The 22,471-nt window shown below is 46.3% G+C and overlaps 1 protein-coding gene across 5 annotated transcripts in view; it reads right to left on the bottom strand.

Moving 5' to 3' along the window:
* LOC142465295 (gastrula zinc finger protein XlCGF66.1-like) overlaps positions 1-15,493 on the bottom strand; it is a 53,887-nt gene extending 38,394 nt beyond the window's left edge. The window contains exons 1-5 of one of the 5 annotated variants that reach the window (XM_075569327.1): positions 15,266-15,493; positions 7,938-8,147; positions 6,131-6,374; positions 5,258-5,461; positions 4,944-5,067 (exon numbers count right to left, since the gene is read on the bottom strand). In XM_075569327.1, coding sequence (XP_075425442.1) covers positions 4,944-5,067; positions 5,258-5,461; positions 6,131-6,214 — 412 coding nt within the window. In that variant the 5' untranslated portion in view covers positions 6,215-6,374; positions 7,938-8,147; positions 15,266-15,493. Of the gene's footprint in view, positions 1-4,943; positions 5,068-5,257; positions 5,462-6,130; positions 6,375-7,937; positions 8,182-11,062; positions 11,159-15,265 lie in introns of those variants that run through there. The other 4 variants (XM_075569329.1, XM_075569326.1, XM_075569328.1 and 1 more) reach the window with 4 other exon arrangements.
* Between the last annotated feature and the right edge of the window lie 6,978 nt (positions 15,494-22,471).

The following is a 22,471-nucleotide window of genomic DNA, read 5'->3' on the forward strand; positions in this document are numbered from 1 at the left end:
GCGTAGGCGAGCCCCTATTAAAGCCGCTCTCATTGCGGCTGTAGGGGCTCAGTGCCGAGCAGAAGCGCGCCTCCGTCCGCAAGCACTAAACATGGACGCGGCCTTATGCATAATGATGTATACCAATTATAAACTGGGTTACGATATATGTGCTGTACACCATTGATCTTAATCAGGACCGCCAACAGCGGGGGAGAAAGGGTACTGGCGTCCCTGGCCCCGTAGGTCACGCACGGCCGGGCGCCTGTTAATTAAAAAAAATAAGAAATCACTGCAAAAAAAAATCGCGTTGTCTACCTGTGGTAGCGCCGGAAGTAGTCTGGGTTAAGCTTCCGGCACGCCGGCGTCAGAGGGAGCCCCGTTTCGCGTGGGACCTGCATTGCGAGACAGGTGCTTCATGGCCGGTGTCAACTGCTCTGACCCCCCGCCCCCCATCGGGCCAGCATCAGCCCCACTCCCGCAGCACACCGGTGCGCGCGTGAGCAGTGGCGTGATGCTTGCAGCGAGGCTGGCGGCAACTGCTGTGACCAGCCACCGGGCCCCCCGCTGCACCGCCACACCCCCCCCCCCTTGCACCGCCACCCCTCCCCCCGCATGACAGGGCTGTCCCGTCAACGCCCCGCAGCCGCTAGACAACCCAAGCAGCCGCGGGAAACCCCCGTGGGTTATTTTTTTAATATTTATTTTAAACACCCCCAAAAATCAGACTTACCAGCGGGGGGGGGGGGGGGTGCGGCGTGAGGGTGCTTGTGGGTGGTGGTGGCGGTACTGGTGGTGGGGGAAAAATGCTGCGGGTGGGGGGGGGGGCGGCAGTACGGGGGTTTCCGTATGGAAAACCCGGCTGCGTGGGTTGTCTAGCGGCTGCGGGGGGTGACGGGACAGCCCTGTCATGCGGGGGGACGGGTGGCTGGGCAGTTGACACCGGCCATGAAGCACCTGTCTCGCGATGCAGGTCCCACGTGAAACAACATGTTTAGTGCTTGCGGGCGGAGGCGCGCTTCCGCTCGGCACTGAGCCCCTACAGCCGCAATGAGAGCGGCTTTAGTAGGGGCTCGCCTACGCTTCTGCGCGCTTGCAGAAGCGTAGGTCTTAGGGAAACGTTACATTTCCCCGCTTGCTGGCGCGCAGGTCCGGTCACGTGAGCGGTTCGTCACTGGCACGCCCGCCGACGCACCCCCGGATGGCGCACTGTCTAAGGCCAGGCCTCCGCACGCTAGCAGGAACCCTGGCCGAGGCCTTATGTTTCTGGCCAGGGTGAGCATCGGGGCTTGAGACGCTTGCAGAGCAAGCAAAATTGAATTTGCCGCCTCCATGCGCGTCACGTAAGCGGTTCACCTAATTAGGGCGAACCAGCTCAGTGCCGTTGTGGCCGCGCCCCCAGATGAGCGTGCACCTAGCCACAAATTGCACGGCCGAGCAGGGCGCAGCGCTCGTGTGCCAGCACGCCACGCTCCCTCTCAGGCTTTGAGATTTTGAGATTGGCATTTGTGACGGAGGTGTGGCCACGCCCCCGCCGGCGGTTCAGCCAATAAGGGCAAACCAGCCGCGGGACATCATGGCCACGCCCCCGCAAACCTACGCCACACCCCCTCCCGTCACAAACTTTCTCTCTCGCCTCAGACCGCAGATCGCAGACTAGCGCTGTGCATGCGCCACCCCCCCGCCGGGCGCGTGTCACAGGGCTGACTGGGGACTCAGCCTAAAGCCGCGCTGATTACAGATGCAGCGGGTATAGAATGTCAATAGGAGAGTGTTCTGTGTTTTTTTTTTTTTTTTTTCATTTTATTTGCTACTGAGTGCGAATAGCCGTGCGGCTATGAACACTGTAATGTCAGTAGGTTTCTATGCGTCGTGGTGGTGGTGGTGGTGGTGGTGGGTGTTTTGAGACTAAATCATTGGATATATATTATACTGACATAACTTCAATGATATCCTGTTTTCCCTATTGGTCACAGTCTGTGATATGATTACCATTTAATGTCTTTAAGAAAATATACTGTATATATATATCTGCTATGCATGGAGGGAGTTGGGGGATCTGTGGCTTCACGGATAGGTAAAGTTCAATGTACCTTATCCGCTCTTAGAGTGTTACTCACAGCTGCTCCCCTTTAATCCTTATCTAACACCCCCCCTGATATTGTCATCTAGGGTGCGTATGTGAACAAAATCTTAGCTGCTAGTGGATTCCTTGATGGTCCACATCTTTGTTAGCTAGCTAGAAGATACAGAGTATTGTGTGGCAAACTGACTTGCAACCTTTGTTGCAGTCACGCTACAGAACAGATGGCAGTGATGTCATCATCACCCGACACGTGTTTCATTCGCTTCAGGAACTTCATCGGGGGTCTTTATTGCCTGTTCCTTTAAACAATACAGCAAACATAAATATACATAAAACAACAAACACGTTTGTGTCAGCCCTGTGTAAGGGCTAATTTACTTCCCCAGTCCCTCTCTGCAAAGCTGGGGGGTGGGGGGGGAAAAGCCCCTTACTCACTTATCGCCCCAAAGTCTCAGCGGTACCTTCACGCAGGTGGCCCTGCAGGTCAGTGGTGTCCGGGTTGGTGTTTGCTTGAGGGTCCAGGCACAGAGGTCTGGTCCCCTTTTGTTTTGCGCTCAGAACACAGCCCTCCATTTCCTTATGTCAGCTCCTTGGTGAGCTAAGGAATCTCCTTCCTGTTTCTCAGACCAGGCTTGTTCTAAAAGTCCTAATCATCCAGGTGGAGTCTGGTTGATTGCCTGTGAGCAATTAACCAGCACACTGCTAGATTTAGACGCAGTTTCTCTCCAACAGTGATAAGTCCCTGTTACAAGCCCCCTCCTCAAATACACACACTCACACAAACCCCCCTCCCCAAATATACACAAACACAATAACCCCCCCTCCCCAAATATACACAAACACAATAACCCCCCCTCCCCAAATACACACACACACACACACACACACACACTAAGCTCCACTCCCCAAATACAGTACAAACACACAATAAGCTCCCGTTCCCAAAAACACACACAATTAGCCCCTCCCAAATATATACACACAAATACAATAATCCCCATCCCTAAATATATACACACACAATAAGCCCTCTTACACACACAATAAGCCCCCCCCCGCAAATACACACACACACACACACACACACACATATTGAACCACCCATTCCAAATACACACACACAGCTGCCCTCCCCAAATACACACACACACACACACACACACACACTAAGTCCCCTCCCCAAATAGACACATACACAGCCACCCTCCGCAAATACACATACGCACACACATTAAACGACCCCATCCCAAATACAGACACACACACACATTCACCTTCCCCAAATACACTCACACATACACACAATAAGCCCCCTCCACAAATACACCCACATACACGCAATAAGCCCCCCTGCTAAAATACACACACTCACAATAATCCCCCTTCCAAAATACAGTCAAACCCAATAAGCCCACCTCCCCAATACAAACACACAATAAGTCCCACACCTCAAATACATACACATACACACACACACACACACACACACACACACACACACACACTAAACCCCCCTAACCAAATACCCACACTATAAGCCCGCCTCCCCAAATACACACACATACACACAGAAATAACCCCACCTCCCCAAATACACACAAACACAATAACTCCCCCATCCCAAACACACACACACACACACACACACACACACAATAAGCCCCCCAACCAAACACACACACATAGCCAACCCCAAATACACACAAACAAAATAACCCCCACTCCCCAAACTCAAACACACACACAATAAGCTCACCCCCAAAACAGACCCACACACAAAAAGCCCCCCTCTCCAAATACACACACATACAACAAGCCACCCTCCAGAAATACACACACACACACAAAATAAGCCCCCATCCCCAAATACACACACAATAATCCCCCCTACGTACATACACACGGGGGCAGCAAACAGAATACACGAGGGCCCTTATTGCCTGCAGAGAGTAAACTATAGGGTTGCTGCAGGGAGGCCGGGCCCGGGGGCAGTCCTGGCTGTACCCCCCTGTCGGCAATCCTCTGTGTCTGTCGTATGTATATGTATGTATGTATGTGTGTGTCAAGGATTGGACTTCGGCTGAAGTGGATCCCAGTGGCAGGAACAGCAGGGAGCGAAGTAGGGGTCACAAGCAGAGATCAGAGGCAGGCAGCAGGCAGCGAAGTCAGGAAACAAGCAGGGGTCCGAGGCAGGCGGCAGGTAGCGAAGTCAGGAAACAAGCAGAGGTCGGCAACAAGGAAACTGGAACAGGATGATAGCAATAGCTAGCACGGCAGTAAACACAGGAACCTTGCAGAAGCTAAGGAACCAGTATAAACAGGCAAGGAGGAACAGGAAAGGGAGGTTTATAAAGGCAGGCTGGGAGGTGGAGCACAGGTGCAGAGGTGTCAGGTATCAGGTTCTGGAATGTTCCTTAGTTTAGCAGCAGCACTCCCGGTGGACAAGTATAGGTACTGCAGGCTAGAACAAGACATTGAGAGTGGTAGCAGTCCCGGTGGCCAAGCATGGTAACAGCAGACTAGAGAATATGACAGTATGTATGTATGTATGTATGTATGTATGTATGTATGTATGTATGTATGTATGTAAGTATGTATGTGGCGGCCTGTCCCGTCTGTCCTGTTCGCACTATAGTAATGGCTTCAATAACAGAGCATTATAAATATGGGGCCACGAGAGAAAAAAGGTTGAGAACTTCTGTTCTAAAATATCCCGTCCTGAGTGACAAAGATGAACCTCTGTTTCTGGCTCTGTAACTTGTTTCTTGTTCCTGACATAAAGCTCACAACAAAAACACAAAGTGTAACTTGAGCTCCTGTTTGCTGGATCCAAACATGACTGACATCTATATTAGAATAACAGAAAACCTCCTCTTACCCAGTGAGCTGAGGTTCTGGTGATTCTCCATCATCACGTCCTTGTAACGCTCCTTGTGTCCTTCTAAATACTCCCACTCCTCCATGGAGAAATACACAGCAACATCATCACACTTTATAGGTACCTGAAACACAGAGAATCCCCCACTCAGTATCCAGATATAATAATTGGTCCTGTAAGAATCTTTTCCCTATGGAAAGCCAGGTGAGCAAGGCAGAGAGGAGAATACAGATACATAGAACAAAGTTTGCTAAAGAAAAGGCTGAATGAAGACAGAAAGGAGGTAATATCTAACGCTGCCCAGCGGCCCTCACCTCTCCAGTCAGCAGGTGAATGATGATGTTGGTGTGTTCCAGGATCATCTCAGACAGCAGCTTCTTGTCATTGTTTCTCTCATGTATCAGGGAGTTAGTTGGATTCTCCATGATGGGTCTCTGGGTCCTGCAGAACATTTCTGGCACACAGGGACTGCTGCTGTCTGTGACATGCTCACCGTGCTTCTTCACAACAATATAATCCTACATAATGTGAGAGACAGTAATAAATATCACTGTGCAGAGCAAGAAACAAATATATATATATATATATATATATATATATATATATATATATATATATATATATATATATATATATATATATATATATATATATATATATATATATATATATACATATATATACACAGTACACACACACACACATGATACAGTTCGCACGGGAATCAGCAGACAGCACTCAGGTTTGAATTGTAGAAAATATATTGTAGAAAAATAAGACACAAATCACCAACGTTTCGGACCCACAAACGGGACCTTCCTCCGGGTAATGCATGGGATATATATATATATATATATATATAGTGGGCCCAGGATCTCCCTCTGCCCAAACATGTCTCTTCCTGAATCCAAGTGCATTCCATAACGGGGTCAACCCCCTTTGCCAAACTACATCCTTCTCTGACCCTATCTGTCTCTGTGCTCTCCTGCTGCCCAATAGTGTTCTTATGTGGTCCTGGGATCTTCATATGACCAAACATCTTGTCTGCCCTTGGGTTCTTGCTTTCTCTAATTACGTGTCCCTGGATATTGCTTCTCAAGTACCTCCCATATTAACGCTCTGCAGGTCCCTGTTGTAGTGAGGGAGATAAGAGTGATGTCATTATGACTTTGTCCAGCAGCCCTCACCTCTCCAGTCAGCAGGTAGATAATCTCCAGGGTGTGATTCAAGATCCTCTCAGTCATCTGCTTCATGTCATTGTTAATCATCATTGAGTTAGTCAGATGCACCAAGAATGGGCTCTGGTTCTTCTGGAAGTGTTTCACTGCATGGTGACCTCTGTAGTTAGTGATATATATATTGTACTTCCTTCACCGTAATATCCTCCTACATATCTCCTGGGGGGAGAGAGATAGGGATGTATATGTGACCCTGCAGTGACAGAAAAGGATACAATGAAATGAGTGTCCCTTGTGTCAGTGTCACCCTGCAGTCGGAAGGACAGATGTGAGGGACTGTGGTTCCTTTGTCTGTGTGACCCTACAGTGCGAGGGACATATGTGAGGGACTAGGAGTCCTTCTGTCTGTCACCCTTCAGTGACAGGGACACATAACCTTTATATTTCTAAACCTCAAACATTGGGAAAACGTTCTAGATATATAATTTAATTGAAAAAAATCTGTTATAATAAATCCCTTTATTCTAGCAAGAATGTTTGACTGCAAACACATAAACAGTAGTAGTACTGCCAGTTGCTAAATGAAAATGTAGTGATACCTTTGTAAGAGTGTTGGTGTATACATTGTTTGGGTGTGTGTATTTCTATATTGCCCGATACAATATATCTTACAGTACTTCCCTATATTGGCTTCTTTCAATTATTTCAGAATCACCATCAGGACTGCATATTTGTACAAATCTTAGTCTAAAATTGCGCCCTGTGTCTATTTATCTATATGCATTTTTGGGTTCATGTGTAAACCTATTACATTGTGGCAGCATATTTAGACACCTATATTCATATACAATTGCAATCTGTAACTTGCGCATCAACTAATTTCCCCCCCACCCCCCACCCGTATTGGCCCAAATATAGTGCTATGCTTTCTTCCTAAAAATGACCTTCCCATAACTGTACTCGTAGTATATGCGCAGCCCAACACCTTTTATTTTTCATGTAGAACACCTTCAAAACTTTAGGGTCGTGTTATGTGGAAGGCCGTACTATATTCGGGCCAATACAGTATGTATGTATGTATGTATATAATGTTAATGGTTTTGACGCAAAAGGTGGCACTATGTGCTCATTTGCATGTAATTTCCCAGAATCCCTTGCTGCAGTGGAAATGCTGTGTGCTGGGTAATAATAGTGAAAGGCATAATGAGCATACAGTAATATTTCCATGATATATATATATATATATATATATATAAAATCAAAAAATAAATAGATGATACCGTTCTGTGGCTAATAGCATTTCGTTAGCCACAGAACGGTATCATCTATTTATTTTTTGATTATTGAAGCTCGGCTAACACGGTACTGATACCTCTACATGAATATATATTATTAGAAAAATAAGACACAAATCACCAACGTTTCGGACCCACAAACGGGACCTTCCTCCGGGTAATGCATGGGATATATATATATATATATATATATATAGTGGGCCCAGGATCTCCCTCTGCCCAAACATGTCTCTTCCTGAATCCAAGTGCATTCCATAACGGGGTCAACCCCCTTTGCCAAACTACATCCTTCTCTGACCCTATCTGTCTCTGTGCTCTCCTGCTGCCCAATAGTGTTCTTATGTGGTCCTGGGATCTTCATATGACCAAACATCTTGTCTGCCCTTGGGTTCTTGCTTTCTCTAATTACGTGTCCCTGGATATTGCTTCTCAAGTACCTCCCATATTAACGCTCTGCAGGTCCCTGTTGTAGTGAGGGAGATAAGAGTGATGTCATTATGACTTTGTCCAGCAGCCCTCACCTCTCCAGTCAGCAGGTAGATAATCTCCAGGGTGTGATTCAAGATCCTCTCAGTCATCTGCTTCATGTCATTGTTAATCATCATTGAGTTAGTCAGATGCACCAAGAATGGGCTCTGGTTCTTCTGGAAGTGTTTCACTGCATGGTGACCTCTGTAGTTAGTGATATATATATTGTACTTCCTTCACCGTAATATCCTCCTACATATCTCCTGGGGGGAGAGAGATAGGGATGTATATGTGACCCTGCAGTGACAGAAAAGGATACAATGAAATGAGTGTCCCTTGTGTCAGTGTCACCCTGCAGTCGGAAGGACAGATGTGAGGGACTGTGGTTCCTTTGTCTGTGTGACCCTACAGTGCGAGGGACATATGTGAGGGACTAGGAGTCCTTCTGTCTGTCACCCTTCAGTGACAGGGACACATAACCTTTATATTTCTAAACCTCAAACATTGGGAAAACGTTCTAGATATATAATTTAATTGAAAAAAATCTGTTATAATAAATCCCTTTATTCTAGCAAGAATGTTTGACTGCAAACACATAAACAGTAGTAGTACTGCCAGTTGCTAAATGAAAATGTAGTGATACCTTTGTAAGAGTGTTGGTGTATACATTGTTTGGGTGTGTGTATTTCTATATTGCCCGATACAATATATCTTACAGTACTTCCCTATATTGGCTTCTTTCAATTATTTCAGAATCACCATCAGGACTGCATATTTGTACAAATCTTAGTCTAAAATTGCGCCCTGTGTCTATTTATCTATATGCATTTTTGGGTTCATGTGTAAACCTATTACATTGTGGCAGCATATTTAGACACCTATATTCATATACAATTGCAATCTGTAACTTGCGCATCAACTAATTTCCCCCCCACCCCCCACCCGTATTGGCCCAAATATAGTGCTATGCTTTCTTCCTAAAAATGACCTTCCCATAACTGTACTCGTAGTATATGCGCAGCCCAACACCTTTTATTTTTCATGTAGAACACCTTCAAAACTTTAGGGTCGTGTTATGTGGAAGGCCGTACTATATTCGGGCCAATACAGTATGTATGTATGTATGTATATAATGTTAATGGTTTTGACGCAAAAGGTGGCACTATGTGCTCATTTGCATGTAATTTCCCAGAATCCCTTGCTGCAGTGGAAATGCTGTGTGCTGGGTAATAATAGTGAAAGGCATAATGAGCATACAGTAATATTTCCATGATATATATATATATATATATATATATAAAATCAAAAAATAAATAGATGATACCGTTCTGTGGCTAATAGCATTTCGTTAGCCACAGAACGGTATCATCTATTTATTTTTTGATTATTGAAGCTCGGCTAACACGGTACTGATACCTCTACATGAATATATATTATATATATATATATATATATATATATATATATATATATATATATATATATATATATATATATATATATATATATATATATATATATATATATATATATATATATATAATTATATATACATACACATACTGTATATATGTATATATAGATACACACACACACACACACGTGTAAAAAAGAAAGTACACCCTCTTTGAAATCTATGGTTTTACATATCAGGACATAACAATCATTTGTTCCTTTCAGGTCTAAAAAATAGGTAAAAACCACCACAGATGAACAACAACACATGACATATTACACTGTGTCATGATTTAACAAAAATAAAGCCAAAATGGAGAAGCCATGTGTGAAAAACTAAGTACACCCTTACTGCTTCCATAGGAATGAAGATGCTAAGTAGCAGATAGATGCTGCTAATTAAATGCCCTTGATTAATTGATCATCAGCAAGTGTGACCACCTCTATCAAAACCGAAGTTTTAGCAGTTTGCTGATCTGGAGCATTCAGGTGTGTGTTAAATCAATGCAAAGGAGGAAAGACATCAGCAATGATCTTAGAGAAGCAATTGTTGCTGCCCATCAATCTGGAAAGGGTTATAAGGCCGTTTACAAACAATTTAAAGTCCATCATTCTACAGTGAGAAATATTATTCAAAAGTGGAAAACATTCAAGACAATTGCCAATCTTCCCAGGAGTGGACGTCCCAGCAAATTCATCCCTAGGTCAGACCGTGCAATGCTCAGTGAAATTGCAAAAAACCCAAGAGTTACATCTCAGACTCTACAGGCCTCAGTTAGCATGTTAAATGTTAAAGTTCGTGACAGTACAATTAGAAAAAGACTGAACACGTATGGTTTGTTTGGAAGGGTTGCCAGGAGAAAACCTCTTCTCTCTAAAAAGAACATGGCAGCACGGCTTAAGTTTGCAAAGTTGCATCTGAACAAACCACAAGACTTCTGGAACAATGTCCTTTGGACAGACGAGACCAAAGTGAAGATGTTTGGCCATAATGCACCGTGCCACATATGGCGAAAACCAAACACAGAATATCAGCACAAACACCCCAACTGTCAAGCACGGTGGTGGAGGGGTGATGATTGGGTGTGTTTTGCAGCCACAGGACCTGGGAACCTTGCAGTTATTGAGTTGACCATGAACTCCGCTGTAAACCAAAGTATTCTAGAGTGAAATGTGAGGCCATCTGTCCGACAGCTAAAACTTGCCAAAATTGGGTCATGCAACAGGACAATGATCCCAAGCATATCTACAACAGAGTGGCTGAAAAAGAAAAGAATCAAGGTGTTGCAATAGCCCAGTCAAAGTCCAGACCTCAACCTGATTGAATGCTGTGGCTGGACCTTAAGAGAGCTGTGCATAAACAAATGCCCACAAACCTCAATGAACTGAAGCAACGTTGTAAAGAAGAGTGGGCCAAAATTCATCCACAACGATGTGAGAGACTGATAAAGTCATACAGAAAACGATTACTTCAAGTTATTGCTGCTAGAGGTGGTTCTACAAACTATTGAATCATAAGGTATACTTAGTTTTTCACACATGGCTTCTCCATTTTGGCTTTATTTTTGTTAAATAAATCATGACACGTTGTAATATGTCATGTGTTGTTGTTCATCTGAGGTTGTATTTACCCAATTTTAGAGCTGCAGTTCAGGATCCCGTTTTTTTTTTTTTAATTTTTTTTTTAAACTTCAATAGTTTCATGTGGGCAATCTCTACTTACCTAAAAAACTGCACCGCTGCCGGTCAATTCGTTCTCCGTCTATTGATCGGCAAAGTTTGGCAACATCTTTAAATATGGGGAATGTAAATCGTTGCTATAGGAACAAGCATGCTTGTTAAAATAGAATACAAGAAAAATGGTCTTTCAAAGTTGTTTTTTTTAAAACAGAAAATGTTAAAAGTATTTTTTCTTACTACAGAACTGATTTATTAAAAAAAACACACATGCAGGATATTGCTTGAACTGCAGCTTTAAGACCTGCTAAGGAACAGATGATTGTTATTATGTCCTGATATGTAAAACCATAGAATTCAAAAAGGGTGTACTTTCTTTTTCACACAACTGTACACAGAACTGCAGCACTCACTGGAAAACGTAGACACTACTTATTGCATCAAAGAACAGGAACAAGTGAATAAGTGAATAAGTGCAACGTTTCGGACCTCCTGGTCCTTTATCAAGCTCCACAAGCAGTATAACAAACTGCTAGTATATATAGCGATGCCCTGAAGCCTATTTTCGCACCAAAAAAACAAAGCCAATTACCTAGGCTATGGTGGCCACAACTGCCCAATATCAGTAGGGGAACTGCCCTGCGCAGAGCGCTGTTCACATCTGCATAGTCACGAATGCGCACTGTAGGTAAGGTACATTGAGGGGACTGATCGACTGCGCATGCTACTAAAAATGAACGGGATATGACCTGTCCACTGCACATGCGTCTGACAGCGTAGTATTGCCATGTCCAAGACAACAACCCGCGCATGTGCGGACGTCCCCTCCAATCTAAATGTCTGAGCATGACCATATCTTAAAGGTTACGCAATGGCTAGACGCATCCAGCGCTTGCGCAGACGTCAATGCACAGCCGTGCTGAGCCAAACGGGGCCATCAAGCCAATGTTGTGTTTACCCACGAACCACCAATGTTAGTGTAGAGCTGAAACAGCAGGGTGGCCATAGTGTGCTCAGTATAATAGCCCAAACTACCAGTTAACACACATGTCTTGGTCCATATTATGCCATGTAGTCGGCGGTATCCATGGCAGCCAATGGTGGTTGCTGATAGCAACAGTGTTATAATCATGTGTGCAGACTGAAATTGTATATTGTAGAACAAATATCATAGATACTGCTGCGGCCGAGTTTATTCGAGCATTTGCCCGTTCTCAGCCGCAGCAGTAACCTGGCGAGCGCCGGAGGGTGCCGGGCGCGCGCCGAAGCCGCGGAGGAGCGCCCTCCGATCGGGGCTTTCTCCCTCCGCTCGCCGGGTCCACGGGTCCCCCGGAACCCCCTGCCGCCGTCCCCCACATCGCGGGACACCAGGGCTCCCTCAGGGAGCCCTGGACGCGCGTGCAGGGGGCGCAGGCACCCGATGACGCGTGCCCGCGCATCACGCTGAGGGAGTGCGGCTAGCATGCCGGGGCATCCCCCGGCTTGCGGTGCTAGCCGCACTCAGATAAACTGTGTCGCCTCTGTATGGAGTCTCACCATCAACCAGGTTTGCTTGTAGTGTTGTCGAGGGCTACCAAATATAAAAACAACCACAAAAAAGAAAAAACATTTAAAATCAGGAGCACAAAACTTCATCACCAGAGCAAACCGGTAGTGCCTTGGTAGATCAAAAATGACGTATTATCATAGTGGTATCATACTGTAGGAGATTCCAGAGAGTAGAGTCCAGAACAGAGCCATCAGTAATCCATAGTTTATAACAAAGTTACATAGTAGATGAGGTTGAAAAGATACGTACGCCCATCAAGTTCAACCTATGCTAAAGGTAGACAACAGATACTTTGTCCTATATCTATATTAGAAACAAACACAACCAGAGCCCAGTGCTACATCCAATGGCAAAAATACACAGTGAAATACCTATATATCTCTTGAATAAAAGGGTCATTTAGTTTAACACTTTGGCCAAAACATTGAAAGCCTGTGAGCCCCTCCAAGGCATGACCATAATTCACAGGTCCCAACACTGATTAAAATTCTTAATAATCTGTACAAACATTTTCTTTATACTTTTACCTCCACTGCTCATTTCTATCCACAAAGTCTCTACATTTTCATCATTCCCTTCATAAACATCTTCCCTTATAATAGGTTTTAGATCCGGTTTAACATATAAGCATACCCCGCATTCACGAACGCAATGGGTCCAGAGCATATATGTAAAGCGAATGTGTACTTAAAGTGAAGCACTACCTTTTTCCCCACTTATCGATGCTTCGGTATACTGTAGGTAGGGAGCTGGAATTGCTGTTCAGGACGTGCTGACAGGAGCATGCGCAAGCTGCCGTTTGCCTATTGGGCGAGGGGAATCAGCGCATCACTACTACGGTGGTCTGTAGGGCAGAATAAGTGTCCGTACTCGCGAAGCGAGTGAGGCCCACAATATGTGGGTTGTTCCATGCGGTCTCCAAGTACTCGGTTTCTCGAGCATAGACGGAATGTGATAAATGGCAACAATGCACACAATGTGTCTAGACATTTCAAATTAAAACACAATAAGGATCCTGCTTCCCTAACCATCATGCGTGCCCGTGAGCTTGCTGCTTGCCGAGACCGTCAAATTTGATTTTGCGGCTAGCCGAAGCATCACATGAGCAGTTAACACAATGAGGTCGACCAGCTCTGTGGCGTCATGGCCGCCGCGCCCCCACACGCGCGTGACTAGCTGGCCAGGAATCGCACGGCCAAGCAGAGCGCATGACGTCACGGTGCTCGAGCGCCAGCATGCACGCTCACAGACTGGCCGCAGCCTTACTAAGCCTTTATCTGTACCATGCTAACCGAGCTAAATAATCATAAACAAATACTCAATACCGTTCTGCTGTATGTCAGTGTTACAGTGTGCCTGTGTATTACAATAGCTGTGTGTGTCAGTGTTACAGTGTGTCTGTGTATTACAATAGCTGTGTGTGTCAGTGTTACAGTGTGCCTGTGTATTACAATAGCTGTGTGTGTCAGTGTTACAGTGTGCCTGTGTATTACAATAGCTGTGTGTGTCAGTGTTACAGTGTGCCTGTGTATTACAATAGCTGTGTGTGTCAGTGTTACAGTGTGTCTGTGTATTACAATAGCTGTGTACAGTATGTCAGTGTTACAGTGTGCCTGTGTATTACAATAGCTGTGTGTGTCAGTGTTACAGTGCCTGTGTATTACAATAGCTGTGTGTGTCAGTGTTACAGTGTGCCTGTGTATTACAATAGCTGCTGTATGTCAGTGTTACACTGTGTCTGTTTATTACAATAGCTGCTGTGTGTCAGTGTTACAATGCCTGTGTATTACAATAGCTGTGTATGTCAGTTTTACAGTGTGTTTGTGTATTACAATAGCTGTGTGTCAGTGTTACAGTGTGCCTGTGTATTACAATAGCTGCTGTATGTCAGTGTTACAGTGTCTGTGTATTACAATAGTCGTGTGTGTCAGTGTTACAGTGTGTCTGTGTATTGCAATAGCTGTGTGTGTCAGTGTTACAGTGTGTCTGTGTATTACAATAGCTGTGTGTGTCAGTGTTACAGTGTGTATCTGTGTATTACAATAGCTGTGTGTGTCAGTGTTACAGTGTCTGTGTATTACAATAGCTGTGTATGTCAGTGTTACAGTGTGCCTGTGTATTACAATAGCTGTGTGTGTCAGTGTTACAGTGTGCCTGTGTATTACAATAGCTGTGTGTGTCAGTGTTACAGTGTGCCTGTGTATTACAATAGCTGTGTGTGTCAGTGTTACAGTGTGACTGTGTATTACAATAGCTGTGTATGTCAGTGTTACAGTGTGCCTGTGTGTTACAATAGCTGTGTGTGTCAGTGTTACAGTGTGTCTGTGTATTACAATAGCTGCTGTATGTGAGTCTGTGTGTGTGTGTGTGTGTGTGTGTGTGCGTGTGTATTACAATAGCTGTGTGTGTCAGTGTTACAGTGTGCCTGTGTATTACAATAGCTGTGTGTGTCAGTGTTACAGTGTCTGTGTATTACAATAGCTGTGTGTCAGTGTGTCTGTGTATTACAATAGCTGTGTGTGTGTGTCAGTGTTACAGTGTGTCTGTGTATTACAATAGGGTGTCTGTGTATTACAATAGGGTGTGTGTGTGTGTGTGTGTGTGTGTGTGTGTGTGTGTGTGTGTGTGTGTGTGTGTGTGTGTGTGTGTGTGTGTGTGTGTGTATAATGTGAATGATGACAGAGAAGATCAGATCATTACCTTACTGCAGCCATGTGTGGGAGGGATGGGGTGTGGTTATCTAAGCTCTAGACTGATTGGTTGATCCCTCGATGACGTTATATCATTGTGCAAGGAGTTCTGGGTCTTGTAGTTAATTTATCTGTAAATATTATACTATTGGAAGAATAGAACTACAGCTCCCAGAAGCCCCTGCAGGAAGGAAGAGCTGACAGGACAAGCAGCAGCGAATCTCGGCTGTAGAGGAGGAGGGAGGAATGACAGAGTGTGACGGGAAGGAAGAAGCCAATCAGTGTGCAGCTGTAGAGGAGGAGGGAGGAATGACAGAGTGTGACGGGAGGAAGAAGCCAATCAGTGTGCAGCTGTAGAGGAGGAGGGAGGAATGACAGAGTGTGACGGGAGGAAGAAGCCAATCAGTGTGCAGCTGTAGAGGAGGAGGGAGGAATGACAGAGTGTGACGGGAGGAAGAAGCCAATCAGTGTGCAGCTGTAGAGGAGGAGGGAGGAATGACAGAGTGTGACGGGAGGAAGAAGCCAATCAGTGTGCAGCTGTAGAGGAGGAGGGAGGAATGACAGAGTGTGACGGGAAGGAAGAAGCCAATCAGTGTGCAGCTGTAGAGGAGGAGGGAGGAATGACAGAGTGTGACGGGAAGGAAGAAGCCAATCAGTGTGCAGCTGTAGAGGAGGAGGGAGGAATGACAGAGTGTGACGGGAAAGGAAGAAGCCAATCAGTGTGCAGCTGTAGAGGAGGAGGGAGGAATGACAGAGTGTGACGGGAAAGGAAGAAGCCAATCAGTGTGCAGCTGTAGAGGAGGAGGGAGGAATGACAGAGTGTGACGGGAGGAAGAAGCCAATCAGTGTGCAGCTGTAGAGGAGGAGGGAGGAATGACAGAGTGTGACGGGAGGAAGAAGCCAATCAGTGTGCAGCTGTAGAGGAGGAGGGAGGAATGACAGATGTGACGGGAAGGAAGCAGCCAATCAGTGTGCAGCTGTAGAGGAGCTAGACAGAGTCAGAGGGAAATAATCACAGATATTACTCACATTCATAAGCAGTTTCTCATTCATATTCCCAATCACTCCCTGTAGCCCCTTTCCCCCGTGTCTAGGGACGCGTTACCTGCATGGCTTAGGGGAGGCCTGATTCTCCGCTGAAGGGAGCCTGGGGTGACCTTATTTTCTTACATACTGTACAGCGCCACCTGGAAAGGATCCGCACGCAGTGGAATAGCCCTTCCCAAGACAATATAACGAGTAAATACACCAGGCTTAATATAACAGTATTTACTAACACGTGCTTGTAATAACAGATCACACTTTGCAACAACACAATATATGTACATATACACCCGGAGGTATTCACACAGTACTTGTGGTGCGGGGGCACCAGTGTCCAACCCATTGATTGTCAATCCCACCTAAGTGTGTGGATTGCTGGTGCACTTGTAGATATACCTGCCCGGGTGCTCCAGCCCTGGGTGTCGCTGAACAATATCCAAGCGATCAGTCTGTTCCACCGACACTTTCCGCCTCTGCGTGGGGTGGACTCCCGCTGGAGCGTCCCTCCTTTAAGAGTCTCTGTATTTTGATGATGGTCTGGTCCCAGACCACGGCCCTGCGCTCCGCGTGTCGTCCGTCACCGGCGTGCTGCACCCTCACTACAGCGACTACTGGGGAAGCGTCCATGACTATCGGCCTTTCCTATAGCAGCCACAAGCTGAGGGTGATCGGGGCCTATCTGGGACCTACAGAGGGTAATCTGGCCTAGTCCAGCAGAGCACCTCTCCCTGGGCCTTGCTGTCCTGCTCCAGAATGACACGCGCGGTATAAGTGTGCCAAATTTATCTAACTTGCCGGTAGGAGAATCCTGCAGCCCTATTGGCTGTGTGCCTGCATGTGATTGCCACCCCAGTGCATTATGGGGCATGTAGTCCCCGCGGAGCCCTATATTTGTAATGGCCGACGCTCGCGCTTCACTGCGCATGCACGAGTTTCCTAATGGCCACCGGGGCTCTTCTGCGCATGCGTGGTAATTCAAGATGGCGGCGCCCTGTCTCCATCCGCCGTGGGACACCGGCGAGTCGCTCGCCCCATCTATCACCAGCAGCCCCCACCGCAATGCTCCCAACTGGCACATCTCCGCAGCACTCCCCAGAGGTAAGGGGAACCAACGAGGACCAGGGGGGGGACCTGGCTACATCTCTATATAGTGATCACCTCTTTGACACTTTTATAGTTTTTCTATTCCAAAGTTGTTCGTGTATTTTGCAGTGAAAGGACCCCCAGTCCCTCCCCCTGCAGGGCAATTCAGACAAAAGACACAGACCTTCACATGCAGTGCACCTGGCGCACCCACTGCTTCATCAGCCACCTGTCTGGCCAGGGAGTCAAAACGGGACCATAGTTATTCATAGTGACATCTCCAGAGCATCTACCTGGGTGACCTACCTGTATTACATTTCATGCAGCGGCATCGGGGTGTACCCTTGTCAATGCCCCACTGATGTTGTCGTTTTATACCTTTTGTTAATTTTTATACATTTAAAGTTATAAAGTAAAAAAATTCTAAGTATCCTAAAAAAAAATTATTTCTCACATTTCCTAACACATTTAATAATATTTACACGTTGTCCACAATCAACATCATTTATATCAATGTACATGACACATTCTACTTCATTAGTGTAGGAAGAATTCTAAATCCAATACATACATTTTCTTCTTTTGATTCCATAAATTATTACTTGCGCACATACTGTAGATTGAGTACAAAAACATAGTTGATATCACTTAAAATTTGTGGCCTGTAAATTACACTTCAGATAAAATATGTCGTGTCTACTTTCAAAATGTAATACCTGCCGAGGAGAATAATTAATGCAAGCCATAATATAAAAAAATAACATAACATTATTAATATTCCAACATTAAAATCACACGCTATTCTCTCACTATCTCTCTCTCTTCCCACCTCTTTCTCTCTCTTCCCACCTCTCTCTCTTTTCACCTCTCTCTTCCCACCTCTCTCTCTCTTCCCACCTCTCTCTCTTCCCACCTCTCTCTCCCCACCTCTCTCTTCCCACCTCTCTCTCTCTTCCCACCTCTCTCTTCCCACCCTCTCTCTCTTCCCACCTCTCTCTTCCCACCTCTCTCTCTCTCTTCCCACCTCTCGCTCTCTCTTCCCATCTCTCTCTTCCCACCTCTCTCTCTCCCCACCTGTAAGGATGTGCTCACCACAAACGAGACGAGACCGCGGTGCTGAGGTGGGAAAGGTTAGAACGCCACCCACAGCCACGAGGACACGTCTTGAGAGTAGATTGGTCTGGGATTCCGGATCGGGGTAGGAGAGGTACGGTTGGTAGTGGAGGCCGTTTGCCAAGTCCAGGGTTAGAGAGAGGGACGTTGTCGTTTTACCGTAAGCCAGGATCGGGATACCAGAGGTGCGGAGAGTCGTGTAGCCGTATGCCGAGTTCAGGTTGCCAGAGGTACAGGAAGATGTAGCGGAAGCCGGTTCGGTTCACGAGGAAGTCTGCAAAATAGAACTAGGGAGACAGAGAGTGATGAGAACAACTGGTTCTATGCTCAGCCAATGAGTTAGTGACTCTGCAAGGTATATATATAGGAGAGAGGGTCCAATAGCAGTGCAGCAAGGTAGGGGTGTGTGGAAGGGCCAGGCTACAGCAGGGTTAGGGTTAGGGTGCCTGTGTATTACAATAGCTGTGTGTGTCAGTGTTACAGTGTCTGTGTATTACAATAGCTGTGTGTCAGTGTGTCTGTGTATTACAATAGCTGTGTGTGTGTGTCAGTGTTACAGTGTGTCTGTGTATTACAATAGGGTGTCTGTGTATTACAATAGGTGTGTGTGTGTGTGTGTGTGTGTGTGTGTGTGTGTGTGTGTGTGTGTGTGTGTGTGTGTGTGTGTGTGTGTGTGTATAATGTGAATGATGACAGAAGATCAGATCATTACCTTACTGCAGCCATGTGTGGGAGGGATGGGGTGTGGTTATCTAAGCTCTAGACTGATTGGTTGATCCCTCGATGACGTTATATCATTGTGCAAGGAGTTCTGGGTCTTGTAGTTAATTTATCTGTAAATATTATACTATTGGAAGAATAGAACTACAGCTCCCAGAAGCCCCTGCAGGAAGGAAGAGCTGACAGGACAAGCAGCAGCGAATCTCGGCTGTAGAGGAGGAGGGAGGAATGACAGAGTGTGACGGGAAGGAAGAAGCCAATCAGTGTGCAGCTGTAGAGGAGGAGGGAGGAATGACAGAGTGTGACGGGAAGGAAGAAGCCAATCAGTGTGCAGCTGTAGAGGAGGAGGGAGGAATGACAGAGTGTGACGGGAAAGGAAGAAGCCAATCAGTGTGCAGCTGTAGAGGAGGAGGGAGGAATGACAGAGTGTGACGGGAGGAAGAAGCCAATCAGTGTGCAGCTGTAGAGGAGGAGGGAGGAATGACAGAGTGTGACGGGAGGAAGAAGCCAATCAGTGTGCAGCTGTAGAGGAGGAGGGAGGAATGACAGAGTGTGACGGGAAGGAAGAAGCCAATCAGTGTGCAGCTGTAGAGGAGGAGGGAGGAATGACAGATGTGACGGGAAGGAAGCAGCCAATCAGTGTGCAGCTGTAGAGGAGCTAGACAGAGTCAGAGGGAAATAATCACAGATATTACTCACATTCATAAGCAGTTTCTCATTCATATTCCCAATCACTCCCTGTAGCCCCTTTCCCCCGTGTCTAGGGACGCGTTACCTGCATGGCTTAGGGGAGGCCTGATTCTCCGCTGAAGGGAGCCTGGGGTGACCTTATTTTCTTACATACTGTACAGCGCCACCTGGAAAGGATCCGCACGCAGTGGAATAGCCCTTCCCAAGACAATATAACGAGTAAATACACCAGGCTTAATATAACAGTATTTACTAACACGTGCTTGTAATAACAGATCACACTTTGCAACAACACAATATATGTACATATACACCCGGAGGTATTCACACAGTACTTGTGGTGCGGGGGCACCAGTGTCCAACCCATTGATTGTCAATCCCACCTAAGTGTGTGGATTGCTGGTGCACTTGTAGATATACCTGCCCGGGTGCTCCAGCCCTGGGTGTCGCTGAACAATATCCAAGCGATCAGTCTGTTCCACCGACACTTTCCGCCTCTGCGTGGGGTGGACTCCCGCTGGAGCGTCCCTCCTTTAAGAGTCTCTGTATTTTGATGATGGTCTGGTCCCAGACCACGGCCCTGCGCTCCGCGTGTCGTCCGTCACCGGCGTGCTGCACCCTCACTACAGCGACTACTGGGGAAGCGTCCATGACTATCGGCCTTTCCTATAGCAGCCACAAGCTGAGGGTGATCGGGGCCTATCTGGGACCTACAGAGGGTAATCTGGCCTAGTCCAGCAGAGCACCTCTCCCTGGGCCTTGCTGTCCTGCTCCAGAATGACACGCGCGGTATAAGTGTGCCAAATTTATCTAACTTGCCGGTAGGAGAATCCTGCAGCCCTATTGGCTGTGTGCCTGCATGTGATTGCCACCCCAGTGCATTATGGGGCATGTAGTCCCCGCGGAGCCCTATATTTGTAATGGCCGACGCTCGCGCTTCACTGCGCATGCACGAGTTTCCTAATGGCCACCGGGGCTCTTCTGCGCATGCGTGGTAATTCAAGATGGCGGCGCCCTGTCTCCATCCGCCGTGGGACACCGGCGAGTCGCTCGCCCCATCTATCACCAGCAGCCCCCACCGCAATGCTCCCAACTGGCACATCTCCGCAGCACTCCCCAGAGGTAAGGGGAACCAACGAGGACCAGGGGGGGGACCTGGCTACATCTCTATATAGTGATCACCTCTTTGACACTTTTATAGTTTTTCTATTCCAAAGTTGTTCGTGTATTTTGCAGTGAAAGGACCCCCAGTCCCTCCCCCTGCAGGGCAATTCAGACAAAAGACACAGACCTTCACATGCAGTGCACCTGGCGCACCCACTGCTTCATCAGCCACCTGTCTGGCCAGGGAGTCAAAACGGGACCATAGTTATTCATAGTGACATCTCCAGAGCATCTACCTGGGTGACCTACCTGTATTACATTTCATGCAGCGGCATCGGGGTGTACCCTTGTCAATGCCCCACTGATGTTGTCGTTTTATACCTTTTGTTAATTTTTATACATTTAAAGTTATAAAGTAAAAAAATTCTAAGTATCCTAAAAAAAAATTATTTCTCACATTTCCTAACACATTTAATAATATTTACACGTTGTCCACAATCAACATCATTTATATCAATGTACATGACACATTCTACTTCATTAGTGTAGGAAGAATTCTAAATCCAATACATACATTTTCTTCTTTTGATTCCATAAATTATTACTTGCGCACATACTGTAGATTGAGTACAAAAACATAGTTGATATCACTTAAAATTTGTGGCCTGTAAATTACACTTCAGATAAAATATGTCGTGTCTACTTTCAAAATGTAATACCTGCCGAGGAGAATAATTAATGCAAGCCATAATATAAAAAAATAACATAACATTATTAATATTCCAACATTAAAATCACACGCCATTCTCTCACTCTCTATCTCTCTCTCTTCCCACCTCTTTCTCTCTCTTCCCACCTCTCTCTCTTTTCACCTCTCTCTTCCCACCTCTCTCTCTCTTCCCACCTCTCTCTCTTCCCACCTCTCTCTCCCCACCTCTCTCTCTCTTCCCACCTCTCTCTTCCCACCCTCTCTCTCTTCCCACCTCTCTCTTCCCACCTCTCTCTCTCTCTTCCCACCTCTCGCTCTCTCTTCCCATCTCTCTCTTCCCACCTCTCTCTCTCCCCACCTGTAAGGATGTGCTCACCACAAACGAGACGAGACCGCGGTGCTGAGGTGGGAAAGGTTAGAACGCCACCCACAGCCACGAGGACACGTCTTGAGAGTAGATTGGTCTGGGATTCCGGATCGGGGTAGGAGAGGTACGGTTGGTAGTGGAGGCCGTTTGCCAAGTCCAGGGTTAGAGAGAGGGACGTTGTCGTTTTACCGTAAGCCAGGATCGGGATACCAGAGGTGCGGAGAGTCGTGTAGCCGTATGCCGAGTTCAGGTTGCCAGAGGTACAGGAAGATGTAGCGGAAGCCGGTTCGGTTCACGAGGAAGTCTGCAAAATAGAACTAGGGAGACAGAGAGTGATGAGAACAACTGGTTCTATGCTCAGCCAATGAGTTAGTGACTCTGCAAGG

The sequence above is a fragment of the Ascaphus truei genome, chromosome 13 (assembly GCF_040206685.1).
Source record: "Ascaphus truei isolate aAscTru1 chromosome 13, aAscTru1.hap1, whole genome shotgun sequence".
Lineage (NCBI taxonomy): Eukaryota > Metazoa > Chordata > Amphibia > Anura > Ascaphidae > Ascaphus > Ascaphus truei.